The 20562-nt window shown below is 34.4% G+C and overlaps 1 protein-coding gene across 1 annotated transcript in view; it reads right to left on the bottom strand.

Annotated features, from left to right (window-relative positions):
* The window catches only part of WDR72 (WD repeat domain 72), a 96127-nt gene that overhangs the window by 22905 nt on the left and 52660 nt on the right, over window positions 1–20562 (bottom strand). The window contains exon 18 of the mRNA XM_015873028.2: window positions 14998–15109. Coding sequence (XP_015728514.1) covers window positions 14998–15109 — 112 coding nt within the window. The remainder of the gene's footprint in view (window positions 1–14997; window positions 15110–20562) is intronic.

Genomic DNA, 20562 nt, shown 5'->3' with positions numbered 1-20562 from the left:
TACAATCAATGTACGTAATAACTTTGTAATATTTGCAGAGTTATTTACATTCCTCTTATACCCCCACAGTCTATCAGCTCTTCTGAGTGCTGCTGTGCAACTTTTGACTGAAATGCAACACCTGACATTTATAGATGAAATTTACCTCCACAGTGGTGAGTGGCATACCACTAGGGAGAGAGAATCTGCATCCATCTGATCCAGGGCCTGCCAGGAGCCATTTAGATCTTTTTAATCAGTGCTGATTAAGGCAAGTCAGATGACTATCCTCAAATTTATCACTGCCTTTAAAGACCTTGTAGCAGCCAATAGCTAGGGGAGCTAGCAAAAGGGATTGTCTTGACCACATGTCCTCCCTCTGCACTTGTAAGGACTTTGCAAGGAGAATTAAACACTGTCTCTACATAATCTATCCCAATTTTTCAATGAGCCAAGAGTGTGTCCAGAATGCAATTCTGGGACTTCAGTATTGTGCGCAGATACCAATTAAACTCATTGTTAGTGCACCCAGCTTCTAAATCTTACTGCAGTCATTTAGGGAACCAGTAACAGTGACCAGCAATTCCAGCCTGTATGCAATTGAAATAAAATTTGATTATAAATATATTAGATTATAAAAGTTGCTTAAAAAAATTTCCCTGTAGCTTTTCTTCATGTATTTAAGACAGCAGCAGACTACATAAAGAAAAAAAGTCTTACTGCATCCAGGGCATCAGGAAAAGTATTTAGGCTTGCTTGATTTCTTTTCTGCCACAAAATAACATGTGTATTCCAAGGAGACTGCTAGATTTCATTAAAAATATCCACATTCACCCTGGTTTACAACTGATGTGAGTTCTGTAGTGGACAACCCCTATGAAACCAAATTTAACCACTTCCATGCTGTTTCCCTATCCTCCTGATGAGTGCTTTGGTATTCCAACATCATACTTCTCTTAAAAAAAAAGAGAACACCTCTGGGATCTTTGGGAAATATCATAAAAGAAGGACAAACAAACAAAAATCCCTCTATCCAGCTTTCTGTTCTATTTAATAGTCATGGGAGTACAAGTCATTTTGAAAGCCAATGAAGAGTTGTTCACAAAAGCTTCATACTCGATGTGCCCCTAGAGGCTATATGAACCAGCAGAAGCTTCTACTCAACAGAATGAATCTTTCATTACATACATCAGATGGTTTTATGCTAATTGTTTACTGGTAAAACAACGAGAGGCAGAACAGTGCAGTCTGAAATTAGATTCACAGCCCTGAGATGCATCTTTTAACTAAGATCTGAAAATAACTTTTTTCAAGAGGGAAGGAGCTCCATAGATCTGGCAAATGTTATCACCTGTAAGCAGAAATTCAATTTTGTTTTGCACACCAGGTTTCTCCCATGTATGCTATTTGAGAGCCAGGAGTCAAAAATACGTACCACAGAGTGGATCTCACTATGGGAAGGAGAAGTCAAAAAGGTTACCGCATTCAACTGGTAGTGTAATAACAGCAAATAGGCAAATATTTCTCAGAGAAAATCATCCCAGGCAGGTCCTTTACAGTGAATTTGTTAAGCAAATCTCCTAGCTGTGCTCTAACGTACCCCCTGCCCTTGTGCAATTGTGCTAACAGCTAACTCAAGGTAAGCTGCAATTTTCCTTCCCTCGACCTCCTTTTCAGGCAGCACAACAGAGCCACCCCACACAGAATTTTATTTTTGGTTCTGCACATCTATGTGGTGACACAAAAAATGAGAATTATCTCTATATCTGTATTGTTTACTTCACAGACCCAAAGGATGCATTTTTAGTGTTACCTCTGAGCTCTAGAAGAGGAAAGTGTAAATTTAGTACTGTCCACTAAAAATCAACATGCTTTCCAGACTGTACAATATTTATTCTTTTTAACCTGGAGTAACACACTCCCAAGAGCAATTAAAATGGCTTATCTTCTTTCTTTTTCTACTAAAACCGCTACAGAGAAAATAAGGAAATTAATGTTTCATTTGTGTACATCTGATCTAATCTTGATCCAAATTGTAGTCTTAGTTGCTAATCTTGAGCACAATTACACTTGATAGGAGCTACATTTGTATGTCCCAGAACAGATTTTGAATTCTGTGGCTTTTATTTTCTATTAAAATGTTTTTTCATAAACCATTTTTTCCATGAGAAGATCATGAATTACTTTGATGCTGACTGCATACTACAGTTTTTCAATTTGCATAAACTGATTATTTTTTAAGTAGAAATTTAACTTTTTTAAAGCATTTAAACATATTGCAATCTAGTTTTATTTCAAAGGAATGGTTTATCTTAGCAGCAACAACAACACATTCTATTCGGTTTCTGTCAGTCTAAAAGCAACATACTTGTTGGGGTTGCTCTTTTGTTTTTTNTTTTTTTTTTTTTTTTTTTTAGATTTTAAGGCCAAAAGATAAAATACTAAAAGCACGAGCTACACAAATGCTTGTAAAGTTTATATCTAAATATGAAAACTCTTCTTCCCCATATTTCATGTAATTGTCCTCATATCTATTTTCTAACCTTTACCAACCTTGAAGTCTGTTTTATATTGTATCAGAAGTGCAGCTCATTTGCAGACAGCTGCAACATGAGTTTCCTTACCCTGCCCTGCCATTGACCTACAACCTGATTTGAAAGAACCACCTTCTTTCAGAGTGAGAAGTTATTCATTTGCCATAATAGCTCTATTTTGGGCATTCTCAGCAAAAACAGGCAATTGTGCCCAAATAGCACGAGGTTTTGTGATATCAGCCTCGTTTTATATATGGTGACAAAAAAAACAAGGATATTTCACTTATGACTGGCTCACAGTCAGAAATAAGAAAATTTGTAAATAAAATTGGGTTGAAACATAATATGTAAAAAAAAAAAGTTAGAAATTGATATTTCTCATTCATATGAATTTGTTTTAATTTTATTCTTTACATTATGGGCCTTATTCATCGAATAAAATCTAGTTTTCTAGTAGTCCATTGTACAAAAGTCAACTTTTAATTACTATTCCTACAGAATAAATGAAAACATGAGATAACCAGAAACTATTGGATAACAGAAAGAAAATGTTTCTGATGAAAACAATTAGTCACAAGCATTACAAGTTGAAATTCAGTTCAGCGTTAAACAGACAGTTTAGAAGCACACGGTACATTTATCACAGCTCCACAGACAAGTTATTGAGCTGTCTGTGAAAAACAGAGCCAAACAGGAAAGCTTTCAGCAGAAAGCAGTGGTTGAGGTCCTTGATTGATAGAGTTAGATGATGCAAAGCTGTCTGATGGCCTTTCTACAAAATAAAGTGAAGGAACTCAAGGTCTTTCATGACGATCTCTGACCACAGATGAACAGCTACTTTATTACAGCACAGATTGAGGTTGCACCTTAGTCCATATTCTGCCACTTTTGGATGCACACGGATAACTTTACCAACAATCCACTGTGTTTAACATGTCTGCCATCTGTAAATGGTTTTAAAAGGGACAGTAGATCTCAGTAGTTAAAAGCCTTGCCTACTGACTGTGACTGAAAATAATATAACCATTTTTATCACGGGATCCTTACTGGGCTGATTGTTCAGGAACAAGCGTCTCATTTAAAAATACCATTGTGCATAAAAGGCAATAACTATCTGCTGTGCTCTTCCAAAATATAATCTCTCTTCTCCCATTTTTTTCATGTGTGGTTCAAGTATTTTCCACTGACATGATACTAATGATAGATATCACCGAATATATAATTAACAAAATTATACCTCATTTGCTTTTAGCAAAAATGTTCATCTCTATGCTTGAGTTATATGGGAAAAATACCCTCAAAGCAAGCGTCAATTCTGCATTTCTTAGTGATGTAAAATATTTATAGCCAATCACCTGCAGCCAGTTCCAGGTTTCACAGTCACAGAAACCAATGGGCTCTGTCAATTGAGTCATAGTGTGAAACAGGTTTACAACATATAAAATTAATGTGCTTACTTAATTATTAATTACAATAATTAATATTATTGTCTGATACACACATATTTAGGAGAATAATTAATATTTTCTTCACTGCTTTAGTGGACTAAACCCTGTCTACTGGTATTTGGGACCTCTCTCTGCTCATCCTTTGCTTTGGATACCTGAATACACTTCCAGATGCTATTTTTTGAAATGAAGATGACCAGCACTTTCTCACAGCTATCCAACTCTGAAGAGTCATAATTAAGTAAAAAGATGGGGAGACTATGCCTGTTTCACATAAACTGACACTTCTGATTTTTGAATAGGAAAAATTCCCACAAATAATTTATCAGAGTGTATGAGTTTGATTATCCCTTCTTTTAGCTCAAGTTCCTATCTCAAGCCCATAGCAGGCTCAGCAGAAGTTGGACTCTCATTCACTCTCATTTAAATTCTTTTGAAGAAAAAATGTGTTTTCAGAAATTTAAGGTTTTTCCTTAATTCTCTCTTTCTCTCCTTCCCTCCCTCTCTCTCATTGTCAAGGCCAAGGTAGTGCCACTAATATTTGCAAGACTTTCATTTAGCTTTGCATTCACTCATATATTTCAATTTCTATTATTCTGTTAGCTCCCATGTTTCAGTGTAGTGCAAGAGCTTAAGATCAGAACAATTTATGGTAAAGCCAGAAATACTTACGTCTCCTCAGCAAAAAACAAAATGTCAGTGGCTGCAAAAAGCAAAATTCTAATTTGGAAAGCTTATATATGCAGACTATTCAGCTTTCTAACAATTTCTGCCCACAGGTAAGAAATGAACCTTACTGATGAACCATCTGTTCAATACATTTCTTCACCACCTCTGCTTGCCTTAGTTTTAAAGTCTGTGATAATCACTGCTCCCCTGACTGTCTTCCTCAGAATAGTTTCTTCTTTCCATTACCTTAGTTTAATATTTACTTAAGAGACTGATGCCAGAATTGTTTCCTGTTATGGAATTCAGAGTCTCAGCTATCAGAGTAGTGAAAGGAGGAAGTCTGTTTTGAAACCTTGACTTTCAAGGAGCTGGTTTCAAAATGCTTTTAAAGTGATTGTACTATTTTTTATCACTAATTGCACACTCCAGATATGACAAATATATTTATTTTGATGTTAAGCCACTGCCACCTATAAGTAAGTTTATATAATAAGTAGGAAACTACCATATGATGAAATAATGCAAAGAGGTTGACAGTAGAATACCTGCCAGGATTTATCATTCAAAATAAACAATACGTATTTTGTCAGGAAAAACAATGTAATCCTGTGAGCTGTTCAAAAAACAAGGTGCATGCATTAGCTGTGGTTTTTAATTAGAAAATACATAGACAAGTGCACTAATTATTGATGGCATTATTACATCTTGAATGAAATAATGAGCATTTAGTTTGAATTCACAAGTTCCTTTTCATGGTTGCTATGGATGTAAACACAACTTGTGTGCTCAGCTTTCACTCGGTTACTTTAAAAGAAAAAATACCCAATTATGCAATAACATATGCCAATAGTAGACTTAAACCATACTGTTTAAAACACTTCTCTTGATTTGTTTGGATTTATCCTGTCCAGTGCACACAGTCCTACAGGGATTTATGCAAAAGGAGATCTATATTCTTATCAAGGCTTTTGCTCCTGTAACATACAAAAGACTTTCCTCACCACAGTGCAACCTGATTAAGAGGCCCTCAATTGCTTGGACTAGATAACGGAAGAATGAAAATAACACTGGTTGCTATTAGAGAGACAGGAGTTAAGAAAAAGATTTCTTACTTAAAAATTCAAACTGATAATGTGCATATACCCACAAAACTCAAAAGAAACATCTAATGCATTTTCAATTATTTCAAAGCATCTTTTCTCTTTGATTAACACTGGGAGCATTGTTTATACATCCTAAAATTGATCTATGAGATTACATGTTTGCATTTCTGTTGCATAAGGTCAGCCTTGGAACGAAAACCCTTTAAATATAAAACACCATGTCTGCTTCAAATAAGTAAAAGTGTTTTTAAAACGTGCATGGGTTTTTTACATTTCATTAAGATTTTCGGATGAATCCAGTTGTTAAATGGTTGTTCTAGTAACTGGCCTGTCATCTGGAAATGTTCTCAGATTGTTTTTCTGACACAATGTCCCTGAAAAAAAGTTGGTCAGTGTGACATGAAGAGCACAGGTTTGCCTATCACGCTGATTACTTGATGTAATAGTAAGCAAGCTTAAGTGAACTGTGTGTCTTCAATCTTTCCAATCACTTAGGGATGGGCACCAGAGGATACCATCCATCATCCATGGCCTGAAACATATGGTGCATCAGCAATCTTAGGCTGACCTAAATGATAGTAAAAGCTGCTACACTGTTCACAATAAGAAATTGTTGTTCACTGAATTACAGGTTTGTGATTAGATTGCTAACATGGCCAACTTGATGTATAAGTGAAGTGTCCAGGAAAGATATTCCCCAGGATCCTTTGAAGATTAATTTATACCCTTGAAATGTGCACCAATCACAAAACGAAAAAATATGTCAAGATATTTTTCTTGTGAACAAAAAAAGCACTGCAGTGGTTACGGCCATTAATTCATTTTTGGCAGTTTTAGCCAACAGAATGCAATAAACAAGGTCTTAAAGGTTTTTGTTTTGTTGCAAGACATTTACTGCTTGATTCCTAAAAACACAGGGCACTACAAATTCATCTTTTCTATATGAGGCAGCCTCTTCCTTAAAAAGACTGATACATATATGCAAACATCACACAGCTTGGGAAAATACTGAAAATTGTTCATTTTTTGTTATTATATTCTCCTCTACTGTTTCTATAAATCATCTATTTTTAGGAGGGTCCACAAAACAGAAAATATACTGTAACATATCTGACTGCTGATACCAAAATTATTGATCTTGCCTCTCCATAAAGTAGATTATGTCCATAATGTTATCATTAACCAATTTTGGAAAAATGCATCTTTATCACACAATTAAGATTCAAACTGCAATACCAACTGATGAGAGGTGAGAGGAGGGAGGTTATTATCCCACAACAGCTACCTCTCTTGTATCCACTCCAGGTGACTGCATTGAATTTCCCCACCAATGCTGAAATACATGTTTTAAGAGGCATGGTCAAAGAGCAAAGATTTTAAGAGCATTGCCTTATTTTAACAGTGAACTGTATTAGAGCATAACTGAGAAAACACACATTTGTGCTGACCGTTCAAGATCTTGTGTGAAAAACAGCTTAGTCCAGGCTAACTTCAGAAAGAAATAACACCCTTATAAACTATGAACTTGAGAGAAAATATTTTGCAGATATGGCTATTAAATGCAATTATCAGAAGATAAGATAGGAAAAACTGTTTCACTTTGCTCTATCTTTCTATCAGTGTAACACTGCCCTGTTCTGATACACGTGAGGTAGATCTTGCTGCTTGTCAGATCAGACCTCCTACTGATGCTTTAGCTCTTTTTTTCTTCTTGTGACACAAAAGTCCTTAACCCCATATGAGTCATTTAAAAACACTCCTAACCATGCAACTAAATCATTAAATTTCATTACACAAAGGAAAGCACAGGTTTGCAATCATGATCACCTCACTTCTCTTCAATGTAGCCTATTGCCAGTAGTACAATTTATATAATATACTATATATCATGCCTTGACATTGATAACAATGGTCACTGGTGAAACTGACTCCTTTCGAACCTTCCAAGAGGTGCTAATTAATTAACTATTTTTTTCCTGTGGCTGAAGAATGCCTTCATTTGCTAACTTGATCAGGGGCATACCTATTTGATCTCCCTTCTTTTACATCAAAATGCTTTTTTTTGTGTGTGTGTGCCTGCTTAAGTCACATATAAATACAAAAATATGTTGGTTTTGCTAAAGGAAATCCTAAGCCTATCCTGCTATAACAGCGGAGAAGAATAGAATGTTCATACTGACTAATAATTAGTTTAAAGAAAAAATCTCTCAGATTCAGTTTCCCTCACCCTCCTCACTAGGCTGAGCATCTTCTGGTAGTGCAGCAGGTGATGCAACTAACATCCATCATATGAGAACAATGCTGGCACTTGGTCCTTAGGGAATAAGTGAAAGGTATTTCAAGTGTGACAGAAGCTGAAGTTTTCCAAGAGTAGGAATTTTTTTCTGCAGATATTTACTTTGATTTGATGCAAAATCCTAAGGTGTACTGGAAATTTTTTTGCATTCATTATCATTTGGATTGACTTAGTTTTGGTACAATACAACACAAGAAGTGTATCTGAAATAGAGCACTGAAACAAGATATTTGGTGGATCTAACTTTATGACTTAAAAATAAAGCTTCTGCTAAAACACCTGATGTGGAACAGGGGTGAGAGGGGAAAACTTTGAAAGATACAATTATGAATTTCCTGAATTTGGAAATCTTTTTCTGCTATTTGGTTCTACACGCCACCAAAATATGAAATACCATTTCTGTTACTAATTTTTATCTGCTTTGAAACAACAAAATAATCATTACGCGAAAACAGAGCTAAAGAAAGCATTCTGTGAGGAAATAAGCTGGTTCAGGTTTGACAGTATGCTCTAAAATCAAAGCCACTTAAAATATTTTACCCCTTACAGGAAGCATCAGCCAGAAAACACAGCCCCAAAAAAGTACTCACAAACTCTTCCAAACCATTTTCAAGCAGGGCACATAATATGGAGAAGAAAACTCTCCTAATGTAGGGAACATCCCTCTTCATTCATGTTTTCCCCTGCTCCTCTCTCAGAGAGCCATTCAGCTCTCTATTCCTTCTAGTGTAGGATTTTAGTCTCTCATACATTCATCCTGCTTTTCAATTCATATTGAATCCATGCACAGTGTTTCATTACAGGCCTGAGGCTGCATTTGACTTGGCTTTTTCTTTTTTTTTAAAGAACATTCAGTGAACTTCAAACAGTGAAGTTAGAAGATAGTGATTTTATAGGAAGAAATTAATAAATAAACATTGTAAGAAGGTGAATGCAGAGCATCGAGAAGTTCGGGAAAAGAGATGGAAAACTACAAAAAAGTATTATGTTATTGATTTGTTCTGCTCTGTAGTTAGTAGCATAGAGCTAAGCTAATACTCATAATGAATGCCTATACATAGGGGTACATTTTTCCCCCTGCTTCTCATAAGAGACATATAGAAAATACTTAACAAGTATTAACAGGGTTAATTTTAGAGGAAGAGCTGTGCTTATAACTAATTCTTTTTATTCCTGTTGTTTGATTCATTATCATTGTATGAACAAATAAATAGTGTTCAATGTGTTGCTTAACAGTACAGACAATGGACAACTGAGAATCTGAGCCCTTAAATTCTGGATATGGTGAAGTTAGTGTAGTAGAAGCATAAACTTCAAAATCTAACCTGATAGAGCTTGGAGAAAAAATTTAAAAAAGGTTTTGTAGTTTCTCTGTTTTTGGATGAACTTGTGTTCATAGATAATGGTAAAAAGAAGTTTGACATACAAAAAAATCAAACATGACATTGTAATATACAAACTTCGTTCCACATTATGTCCATATCTCTTCCATTTCTAAGGGAGCACCAAGAGACTTATTTGACTCAGAGCTCTGTATACACAGTGATGGGGGGGGGGGGGGGGAAAGAAAAAGACTCCAAACTAAACAGTAAGGAAAATCAAATGTGAGAAATCTGAAAGCTCTTTGACTAAGAAAAATTATTTGTGCAAGGACACCTTCAGAACAAGGAAGGAAGGTGTGACAAGGGTTGGATCTTCAATAAAACAGCAGAAGTAAATTGCTAGGCTTATTTCAGAAGTGCTAAGGTACTGCTTTATACAAGGAGTACTTGCTATCCATTTATTCTGAAGCCTCAACTCAGAACCAACTTTCATGTTTTTAAGTTCTGTGCTGCAGTTTGTCATTACTAAACAAATCTTTAGATAAATATCAGAAGTAGGGAGACTGAAAATGAGCCAATGATAATTGTCTGTATTAGCAAAAAAAGTGTTAAAGAATCTTAAAGCTCAAAATAAAAAGTTGTTGGAAAGTTTTCCTGTTCAGTATGTAAACAGTGAAATAAGCACATAAAAACTGTAATGTAGATTTGAATTTAGAATATGCGTCATCCTTAATCCTTCCCTTGACCGGTGTCCTAGAGCAATCCTATCCTTCCTAATGTTTTGGAGGAGTCTGAGATGGCGCCTGTACAATTTGATTTTGTGTAAAAATATGCACTAAATCTGATTTCTGCTACATTAAGGAGTTCTCTAGTAAAATATATGATGCATGGAATGAATTAAGCTGTAGTTCTAGAATGAGTCTTTAAGCTTGCTTCCTTTAATACTTGACCACTAATATTAAAGACTACTGGATCAAAATACAGTTTTAATTAGATATATAGGAGATGATACAGTTGTATAGATAAACCACAGGTTAGATGCTAAAATATAACATTGATTTGTATTCTTTTACTGGAAATAATTGTAACATGAAACTAGGATATAATACACTCATTTTTAATGCACATTCAGTACAGAAGCAAGCTACTGCTGTTACCATCCTGTACTTAAAGTCTATTCATCAAAGAAATGCTAGATTAATTTGTTTGCTCTTTCAAAATCTGAGATTACATATAAGTCTCATTCCAATTAAGTGCTGAAAAGTTTATTATACAACATTTCTTACATTGCTTTATTGCTAATATGCATGCATACTATGTTGGTCGGAATTTTTTTTTAATGGCTTGAAGTAATTATAATAGTTTAATGAGCTTTTGTTAAACACAGGAACTTGTTCAGTGCAAAAAGTATAAAACTTCAGTTTTGCCTAAAAACCATTCTGCTCCTAGAGTCTAAAATGTCTGTGCTAATGAGAATGGACAGGAAAAAAATCTATTTTATGCTTAAGTTTTATCATTCTTATTTCAGAGTGAAAATATGCTTGTTTTCAACAAATAAAATCCAAGAATCGTCCCCGAGAAAAGTGTGTTCCAGGAGTTTACAGTTTTATCTTGCTGAATAAAACATAATTCATGTAATTCTCTGATAGCTTAGACCTCTGGTAATCATGAATTTTCTTCTAGAAAAAAATATATTTACTTAGGGAGAAGTTGAAGTATTTTAAACTTCTTCCCTCATGCTACTCATAAAGTTGATAGCCTGGGGCACCTAATTTTGTTTAAGGTGCGATTTGAGACAAATTAGTTTCACCATATTTGTTTCATTTCAACTCTTATCGAATTTTTGACTTTTTGTGAAATTTCACTTATGTTTATCTGTTTATATTTATTTTGGTTTTAGAATCTCTAAAGTATAGTCGCTCTTCTGTATCAATAATCTCCAAATCATTTTCCATACTCATTTAAAAAAAAATCTGTAAACAATTTCCTCTAGTGATTTCTATGTGTTAGTTCTCTCTCTTACAAAACTGGTAGATTTATTATCCTTTTCCTTTGAAATGCCTGCTAACTTCAGTACCCCCTTGGCTCTACTATCCATTTTTAACACTCTGGGTTAGGAGGAGTGACCTCCTAAGATTTTGCTAGACATTTGCTAGATACTTAATCTCCATGTCCTTGATAAATTGAACTAGTATGAGAAAGAAGCAGGAAGTACTATTGGTCCTCTTTAGCAATAAAAAATCTTTAAAGTAGTCTGCTTGAAGTAAAACATCTTTGCTTCCTTCAAAAATCTGCGTATCAGAAAATATGATAAGATTTGTGAGATTCACAAATAGGTTATGAAAGCTTGCACAAATCTTTCACTTGCTTTCCTTCAGGAAATCTGTAATATTGAATGGTGCTTTTAATTTTCTTTGGCTTTCTTCCAGATAACTTGCACTGGTCTTCTCTGCTTCATGTTTGAATGCGCATTTACAAAAAATAAATGAATAAATGTATGCTCCACTCCAAAATGTACACTGTTAGACTCATAACTGCTTTCATATTTAGTCTCTGCTCTCCCTTATCCTTATCTGCACTTTCTTGACAAAACAAAAAGACTTTGCAGGCAAGCAAGAAGATTCAATTGTTATATGGAAAGATTTCTTAAGAGACATGCATGAAGTTAACATGAAAAGTTGCATGTGCCTAGACTGAGTTCTGAAATTAAGATGAAAGCCCCATGCTGCAGGTCACTACACGTATCCAAGTGAACAGTAGCTGTTATATCTTGGCTTACACTGATTTATCATTAATGAGGAAACAGAATGCCTTATCTGCAGATAAGTACTTGACAAAACTTTACACTAAATTCTAAAACTTAGAATCTGCTCTCATGCTGGTATTTATCAGAAGAAGGTTGTGGTTTTTTTTTTCCTGCAAGAACATATTTACTTAATTGATTAGTTTTAAAAGCTCCAAAATCACATACAGAAGACAAGGTAATAGATAAAATGCTTCAAATATACATACTTAAAACCCTGAATAATTATTAGTTTCTTAAACTAAGGATTTTTAAGTGTTAACTAGAATTCATTGCAAACAATACTTAGCAGTGTAATTTTTTAACAAATCTAAGAGGCAGTTAAAATAATATTCCATATTCAGTAATAAAGCATGTGTCTTGTACTTGTTTTTAATTTATTTCTTTTTTTTTTTTGTAATATTAGAACACATTAATACCATTTTCCTAAAATGCAATTGAATCCACGTTCACATGTTTATCCACATTTAGCAAAAAAACAGGCACAATGCCAGAAAAAACTTGTATGCTCTACTACCATCTCAGATAATATGATTCTGGATCCTTACAAATTAGAAGAAATAGGCATCTAAGGATGGCAAGTGGAAAACTGCCTCAGTGCATTAGGTAAAAGGAATTTACAGTCCTACATGCAGCACTCAACTGAAGGGGAAGTAAGCTAGATTCTAACTTTTACTCTTGCAACTGTTTTGAGATTCCCATTAGATAAGAAACAATTTCTGTAGAACCTCTTGAAAAAATCACTGCAGAATGCCTGATGGGTTCAAACGAACTACAAAAAGGACTATCTCATTTCCTTGTATCCAATCAGTGGACTGTTGGATGAAATGGAATGAGACTTCTGCCATTTCTCCTCTGGTCTAACAAGTTTGGCACATGATTGTGTATATACTATGTATGTATGTCATAACATCAAAGACTGCAAATTAAAGACAAAAAAAAAGAACAATAGCAGATTCATTTCTTCTTAATTTGGCAGCAGACAACAATACCTTTAGTAGTACTATTAGTATGAGTTCATCAGTGTTTAGGAAAAAAACAAGACAAAATCAGTACAATGTACTTTCTCTGAATTACAAATAAATACCGAAAAGAAAACAAATCAGATAAAACTTCAGTTTCTCTGATGAACAGAACCAAAGTTTACCAATATATTTGGAACTTGCTCCAAATAATCACATCTCTGACAGTACCAGAGAAATTACAGCTGAACAGGAGAACATAGTAGGACACAGGTAATGCCCTGTGAGCAATAATCTTTAACAACTTTAGAGGTAAGAATGCCAAATCCTGAAAGTTATATTTGACTTCTTAAAAAAAATAATAATAAATCAGTTTACTTCAGTAGGAATGTGATGAGTAAATCAACATTAAAAATCTTGGGAATATATTAATTCCAATTAAACAGAAATTCCACGCAGTACAATAATTCTGGTCACCAAGATTCAGGTACTTCTACTCAAGGGTCAAGTACATGTTCCTGGTCTTGAATTATGACTTAAACTTGAAACAATATTTAACCTTTATCTTCATGTTGCACAAGATGACTGCTACTGTGCTATCCTTCAATACAGATTTAGTGAGATATAAAGTGACCTATGTATCAAATGAATGAGTAAAGCCAGACATAATTATGTGTCTCAGTAATTACACAGACTGGACTCAGTCCTGAGTGGGTTTTAAACAATTTCTACACATTATCACATCCCAAACCAGTTTTACTCTAACACATGAAAAATCACCAAATATTTTGTTAAATTATTAATAAAATCAGCAAGTTTTGCAGTGCCAATCAGAAAACAATACAAGCTAAGACAAGATTACTTGCTTATATACTGTGATGAATATTTTGGGGTGTTTCAATTACAATGCATTTTCTCCCAGAGTGCACGGCAATAAAGTGATCCAAAGTAATCTCAAGTGTAAACAAAGAAAAAGTTAACATGTAAAAATTACACAGTGTTTGCAGTCTGTTACATTTAACAATGCAAATTTTGCAGAGACCACACTGTTTTGCTGCCTGAAACAAGTACTGGTTTTAACATCCTGAAAGAAACAAATATATAACAATTTTTTTGTGACAGAAACACACATTCAATGAGATTATAAACCAGTTTCCCAAGAGAAGGCTCACTTTTAAGATAGGATCCGAACTACAAGCCATTTAATTTTAAGACTCAGCTAATGGATTAGGGGGAAAAGAAGGTTTAGTTTCATAATACAAAATCTAGTTCAGTCTTTTATTTTTTTTTTTACTATAAACATCAGCACCATTGTAAAGTCGCAGATGGTTGGCTTCTTGTAAAATGAAATGATCTAATTGTAAAATGCATTTGATATCTCCTTTCAGAGAGATAATTTCTAAAAGAAAAATAAAATATTCTCTACTAGACTTCAAAGTTACAAAGTCAAGCAATTAATTTTTAGTGCTAAACTGATGTCATGGAAAAGAAATCTGTATAAGTTCTAAGGATGATTCAGGGTTCCTATTCCAAGCACACTGCTTCCTATATTTTCAAATGTTTTTACAATACCAGAACCAGAAAAAACTGCACAAGCAAAGAAACTTTATCTGTTCTTCTTTAATGCTGAGAGCATAAAAGTCCTTTAACTCCCCGACAATCATCTGAAAAAAAGCTATAGGCCTGTTAGGGTCAGGAGTAGGCTGGTTAACTTATCTTGCACAGTAATAATGTATTGTGAACTCATTCTGTTAACTTCTTTTGAGTATGTTCCGCTAAAGGAATATACCAATAAATGTTGTAATTATATGTCAAAGTTTTTAACATATTGCAAATTCATCTGATTAGCTTTCTCAGTCTTTGGCCTTGTCTGCAACTTACCATTTCCATTCTCTACTACAGCCAGTGGCTCTCTGCAGACTTCTGTCTTTCTCAAGGTTGTCATAGTCCTCTGAACTTCTGCCAACAGCACTGCTTGTATTGCCTCAATTATCTGCCATAAATGCAAATTATTATTGGATGATAGCGATAATTCAGTTAATTTATCTAAGTATTTCACAATTGTAAACAAATACCAGATGATGTTAAGACAGTTAAAGCAGATTCCATTGAAAATGCAACTTTTACCAATATATTAGACAGTGATAATCGTGTGGCTCTATATAAGTTACAAATGTTAACTGGATAGCAGTAAAATGATGCAAGTTATGAATAGCAAGCACTGTTCACAAACTAAACATTAATTTTCCTTAGTTTCAAAACTAGAATCAATAGTCTACTGCCTTTTTGATACAAGGGGGGCATTGCAGTACATGTTAGGGAAGCACAGATGGTGTGATACCATCTAATAAAAATATCTTCATTTGTTTCTGTGTTTGCAACAGTGTTTTATGGACTGAATAAGAACCTTCTGATGTTTTTAGAAGTGTGTCTAGTCTCTCTGAAAAATTTTGTTAATATTTTTATATTATTTTTGTTAATAATTTTTTTTTTTAATAGTACAAAGAGAAAAATTACCCACAAACACCTCTTATCCAAAAGGAACAGCTTATAAACAGGACATGATACCTATTGCACCAAACACAGGTGTTACAGTTTGTAAACTATATAGCAGAGTTATAATTTTTACTTGTCTTTGCTTAAGCAAAGAAGCCTGAGGAGAACTTGGAAAATTTTAAAGCAAAAAGCATTTGTAAATCACATTGAGACCTTTTACAATGGACCCAAGCTTTCACATTTCCTGATCAGTCTACATTTCAGCATAGCATAGAATGGCAGCACATGAACCTTCTTTTAATTTATTATGTTCTACAGAAAGCAGATAAAAGTTTCTCACCCCCTCAGGTAGTCATTCTCTACTACAATAAAATTTCTGAAAGACAGAGAAAATCTGAAGTTTCCAAGACAGCTTACCCCATCTCAATATAAATGTGAATTTAAGTTGCATATGAAAATAAGTTAAATATAGAATATTTTAATATAAACTTTTAAATGTTTATATTATGCAAATTTATGTTAATAAATCAAATGCAGACTTCCTCAAACTGCCTGAAGGAGTTTCACCTCACTAATAAAGTACAGCGAATTCATGGGCAGTTGTAGCATTCACAGTTCTAGCTGCTCTTGTAAATTCAAATCATCAAGCTGAACAAAGGCTTTAGGTGTCCTTCATGACAAAATACCTTATTATAGACAACTATACCCTGGCCAGGTCCACACAGTGAAATTTCACAGCAAATGGACCCAGCCCTATGTACCGTGACTTAGTGTAAACCTTCATCTTGTCATAATAGTTCTTTATTTTACAAGGGAAACCAAGGGCAGTTTCTGTTTCCTGACATCTGTAAAACACTGAGCTTTGGTGATTAAAGATCCTGACTTTGTATCAGACTCTTACAACATATCTACAATAATTAAGAGACTGAAATCCTGAGAAGTTTTCATTGTCTTAGGAAAATTCCTGACAAAAAAAAAAAATATATATATATATATATATATTTCTGACAGAGTTGCACAAGGAAATTGTGCACATTATCTATTTTTCATGGTTTTTTTTTTTTAATCTACTAAGAACCTGTGAGTAATTTGGATCAGATATTCATTATCCGTTCCATTGTTGTGTATGCCACCCAGGCAGCATTTGTAACATGTAATTTCCTCTAACATCTTAGAGTAGAATAAAAAAAACCTGTTCCAAATGGCACAACATGATATTGTGGAAGCACCTGTATGTCTCTGCAGGCAGCCTGTCTATCATTTTGTTGAATCCACATTACCACAGGGCTCTCTGTGGTTTCACGTTTGGTATTGTTCTCTCAACTGTGTTTTCCCCAGCAATCCATATACTTCATCTGACATTATCACAAAGTTTAAAAATCTCCAGAAGATTTACCTGTTTTTAACACAAGGCACATTTAAGTTAATAGTCCTAGTCATCTTTGACATTTTCCAGTCTTTACTTAGCTTCCTTCTGTGTTACATGTATATTGGCTATCTTGTTGGCTAATGTGTTTTTATTATCTGTGATTGTGAAATACGACAGAAATTATGCTTCTCTAAGGTTATACCTGATGAAGTAAAAATAGCGTATGTCCAACTACAAATAGAGATATTCAAGGGTAAAAGGCAATTGCCTGACTATCAGGATCTGCAGCTGCAATACCAGAGAACAATTCAGAAAGATAAGTGAAAAGTTATATTGGCTTTCCTTTCTACTCCTAATCAATTATTTCCAGGCATTACTATTCTCTTTATAATGACTGGGCTTGATGAGAAAAGGCATTAGACATCACCCCTGGTTATTGCTCAGACCATAACCTCTGCAGGGTTGAGCCTTCCAGAAGCGGCCTCCCAGATACCTCCATAACAGTCACATCTGTGAGTAAAACCCTACAGATCAAATCATCAGACTTGCAGCACCCAATTTGCTTTCCTCTAATTTAAAGCCCCTATAACAAGAACGGATAGATATATTCAGGGGGGAGGAGCGGGGAGAGGTGGTGAAGGGTGGGAAGAAGAAGCTGTGACCTACCATGCACTGGCTGTAATGATTTTTTGAGTAGTTTTTGAGCTTAAATTTATCTGCCTCCTTCTAAAGCACAGTGGTGTGGCTATACAGGGCAGAAACTATCAAAAGAATTATTATTGTGTAGACACTAATGATAAAGCCAGTTGGCTACAGGTAAAGAGTCAAGTACTGTAGAAACAAATGCATTCACAGCTTGTTAGGGAAATTATTGTAAACTTGAGAAACATCAGTAGAGAAGAAACTATCTTCTGAGAGAGATTCTTGAAATAAAGTGATCTAATGTTTGCAGGTAAAAATCTTTGTAAAATATTTCAGATTCATCTATCTTCTTTTAGATATTAATAGAAATTAAGTAAATAAAACAAAACAAAAAAAACCAACAACAACAACAAAAAAACAAACAGATTTTTCGCATGAATTAATTAAAAGTGATGAGGAAGTCCAGAGACAATTCCTCCTAAAATCTAAATGGTTTCTATTCTGTGCCTATCTTTTCCCACAGATGAGAGAGGGAAGCAAAAGCAACTACAATTCTAATGCATGTGATTAATTCAGTGGTTTAAATACGACATTATCAGTTGTTGTTTTTTTTTGTTTTGTTTTTTTAAGGGGAGAATTACCTAGCTAAATGACTAGCTAATTAGAGATAGTGCAAAGTTTCTTCCAAAGAACAGGAATACCTGGTGTGGGTGGTGGGGTGAACGTCCAAATGAAGACCTAAATGCCATACACTGAAGCTGTGGAAACTGTTTTTCTGATGCTGGTTCTGAATTAATACAGCTGAGTTCCAACAAGATCTTATTACTTGGGGCTATATAACAGGACAGTTTCAAGATTAGAACTGTCTTGTGAGTAGGTAGGTCTGAACTAGTAGGAAGAGGTGCAAGACTCCTATTGATCACGGAGGCATTAGGAGTTAATGATATTAAGCAGATATTTCCATATGGGTGTGCTACACCACAGTGCCCTGATAGTGTCGTGTACAACAGAGGCAACTCGCTGAGGACCCATAGACTGATGAGTGCCATACAGATATGATAGACTGCTTGCATGCTGTCAAGTAATTAAATCCTTGTCCATATACGCAAAGACAGGAAGGCATTTAAACATCTATCATTTAAAGGAGCTAGGAATAGGAAAGGAATGATTATAAAAGAAAGCGTCTAGTGGAAAAAAATATCATTATCTCTGTTAGACCAAACAACATCAAAGCTTGTATGCTGCAGTTCAATTGTTTACTAAGTATTCCCTAGAAATTTTGTTTTAATGTGCACTACATTAAATAAGAAAGCTTCATAAAGCTGCAATAATATAATAATATAATATATAAAATTAAAATATAACTAAATACCTAACAGAGTAGCAGATTATTTTAAATATAAAGGACAATTAAAACAGACAATTAGACAATTAAGGGCAGAAGTACAATCACTGCTACCTCGTTATGCATTTCAGGCTAAGTAATTTTTTATATATACTCATATATATGTGCATACTACATATGCGAGCATAATTTCAAGGCACAGTCGGAGCTTGGCAACAAAATGTTACATTTCACCCGATGAACATGAAAGTGCATGAAGACCTTTCCTTTAAAATCAACTGGGGAAAAAACCTTGGAAAAATATTTTAAAAATACATGCATTTTTAAAGTTTAAGACAAAGACCTCCCTTGGCCCTTCAGCTTCAACAAGTCAGTTACTCAGTAAAGCCATGATCAATCTTTTGCAGCAGGTTCTTTCAGTTTCCTTGTTTGCACAGAACCTGTTACAGTACAGTAAGGAGATGAGGAATCGATAAATGGCAAGTCCTTTGAGTCATGTCTCAGAATCAGTATCTTCCACAACAAAAACAAAACACAAAAAGACCTTTTTTTAAAGCAAGATAACTTGGGGTGGATGTACATGACTTCTTAATCAGGCTGCTCAGGATTTATGTGTTGGCAATGAAATTGTTTGTGTATAAAGAGAGGGCTAAAAATGCCACCCAATTATCAATAAAACAATCATTTTATGTAAGCCATGGGTAGCTGAATACTCATAACTGTTGGTAACACAAATGATTTTGAATATTATATTTACAGTTGCTGAGTGCGAACAGAAAAAACTGCACTACAAAGCTGGTTTACAACAATCACTGCAGCTACTAACCAGCCTCTGAATAATGTTAAAATGTGGGTAGAATTCATAGCATGATATTTGCAGTACTTCACAATTTCAATGGATATAAAATCTTTTCAGAAAAGAAAGATACGAGGTGGTTTATTCCAAACCTTATCTTCCTGCAGACTAATCTCCTTTGGCAGATAAGACCATTAGCATTGTATAAATTGATCAGACACTAAGTTCACTGGAAAATATAAATACATAAATCTTACATAATCAGCTGTACTGCAAGTGCAACTTTTGCGACTATACAGCTCTACTCCATAAAGAGTTTTAGCAGCTGGTCAGGCCAGCAAGGGATTAAATGGATTTCACATGAAAATTGCAGCAATAGAGATGAAGTTATTTTCATTTTTTTTTTTCATTAAAAAAGAAAAAGAAAGAACAAAACTATTGTAAGAGAAGTTTGTGAGGGAAGATAATCTGGCTGAGATAATATGCCAGATGTGTAGATAATGGACTTACAATTAATAACTGATAAAATGTTGAATTACACTGGATAAATTGACAGAAAAAATTAAAGTATTTCTATAACAGAACACAGAACTACCTCCATGGTGCCTTCCTTTGCGTCAGCTCTGGAAAATACTCAATCACTTGAAATACAGCAAAGAGTTGCAGTCAATTTTAAAAGCAGCATCATAAAAATAGACCTTTTACAGTTATTTCCCTTTTCTAGAGTGAAATCTCTTGTAGATGCAGTACCATGTCTTCAGTTTTCTAATTCTGAACGTTAACTGACTCAAGCTACTG

The sequence above is a fragment of the Coturnix japonica genome, chromosome 10, assembly GCF_001577835.2.
Source record: "Coturnix japonica isolate 7356 chromosome 10, Coturnix japonica 2.1, whole genome shotgun sequence".
Classification (NCBI taxonomy): domain Eukaryota; kingdom Metazoa; phylum Chordata; class Aves; order Galliformes; family Phasianidae; genus Coturnix; species Coturnix japonica.
Note: the sequence above shows the minus strand (reverse complement) of the source record. Positions and strands in the feature narration are given on the sequence as shown.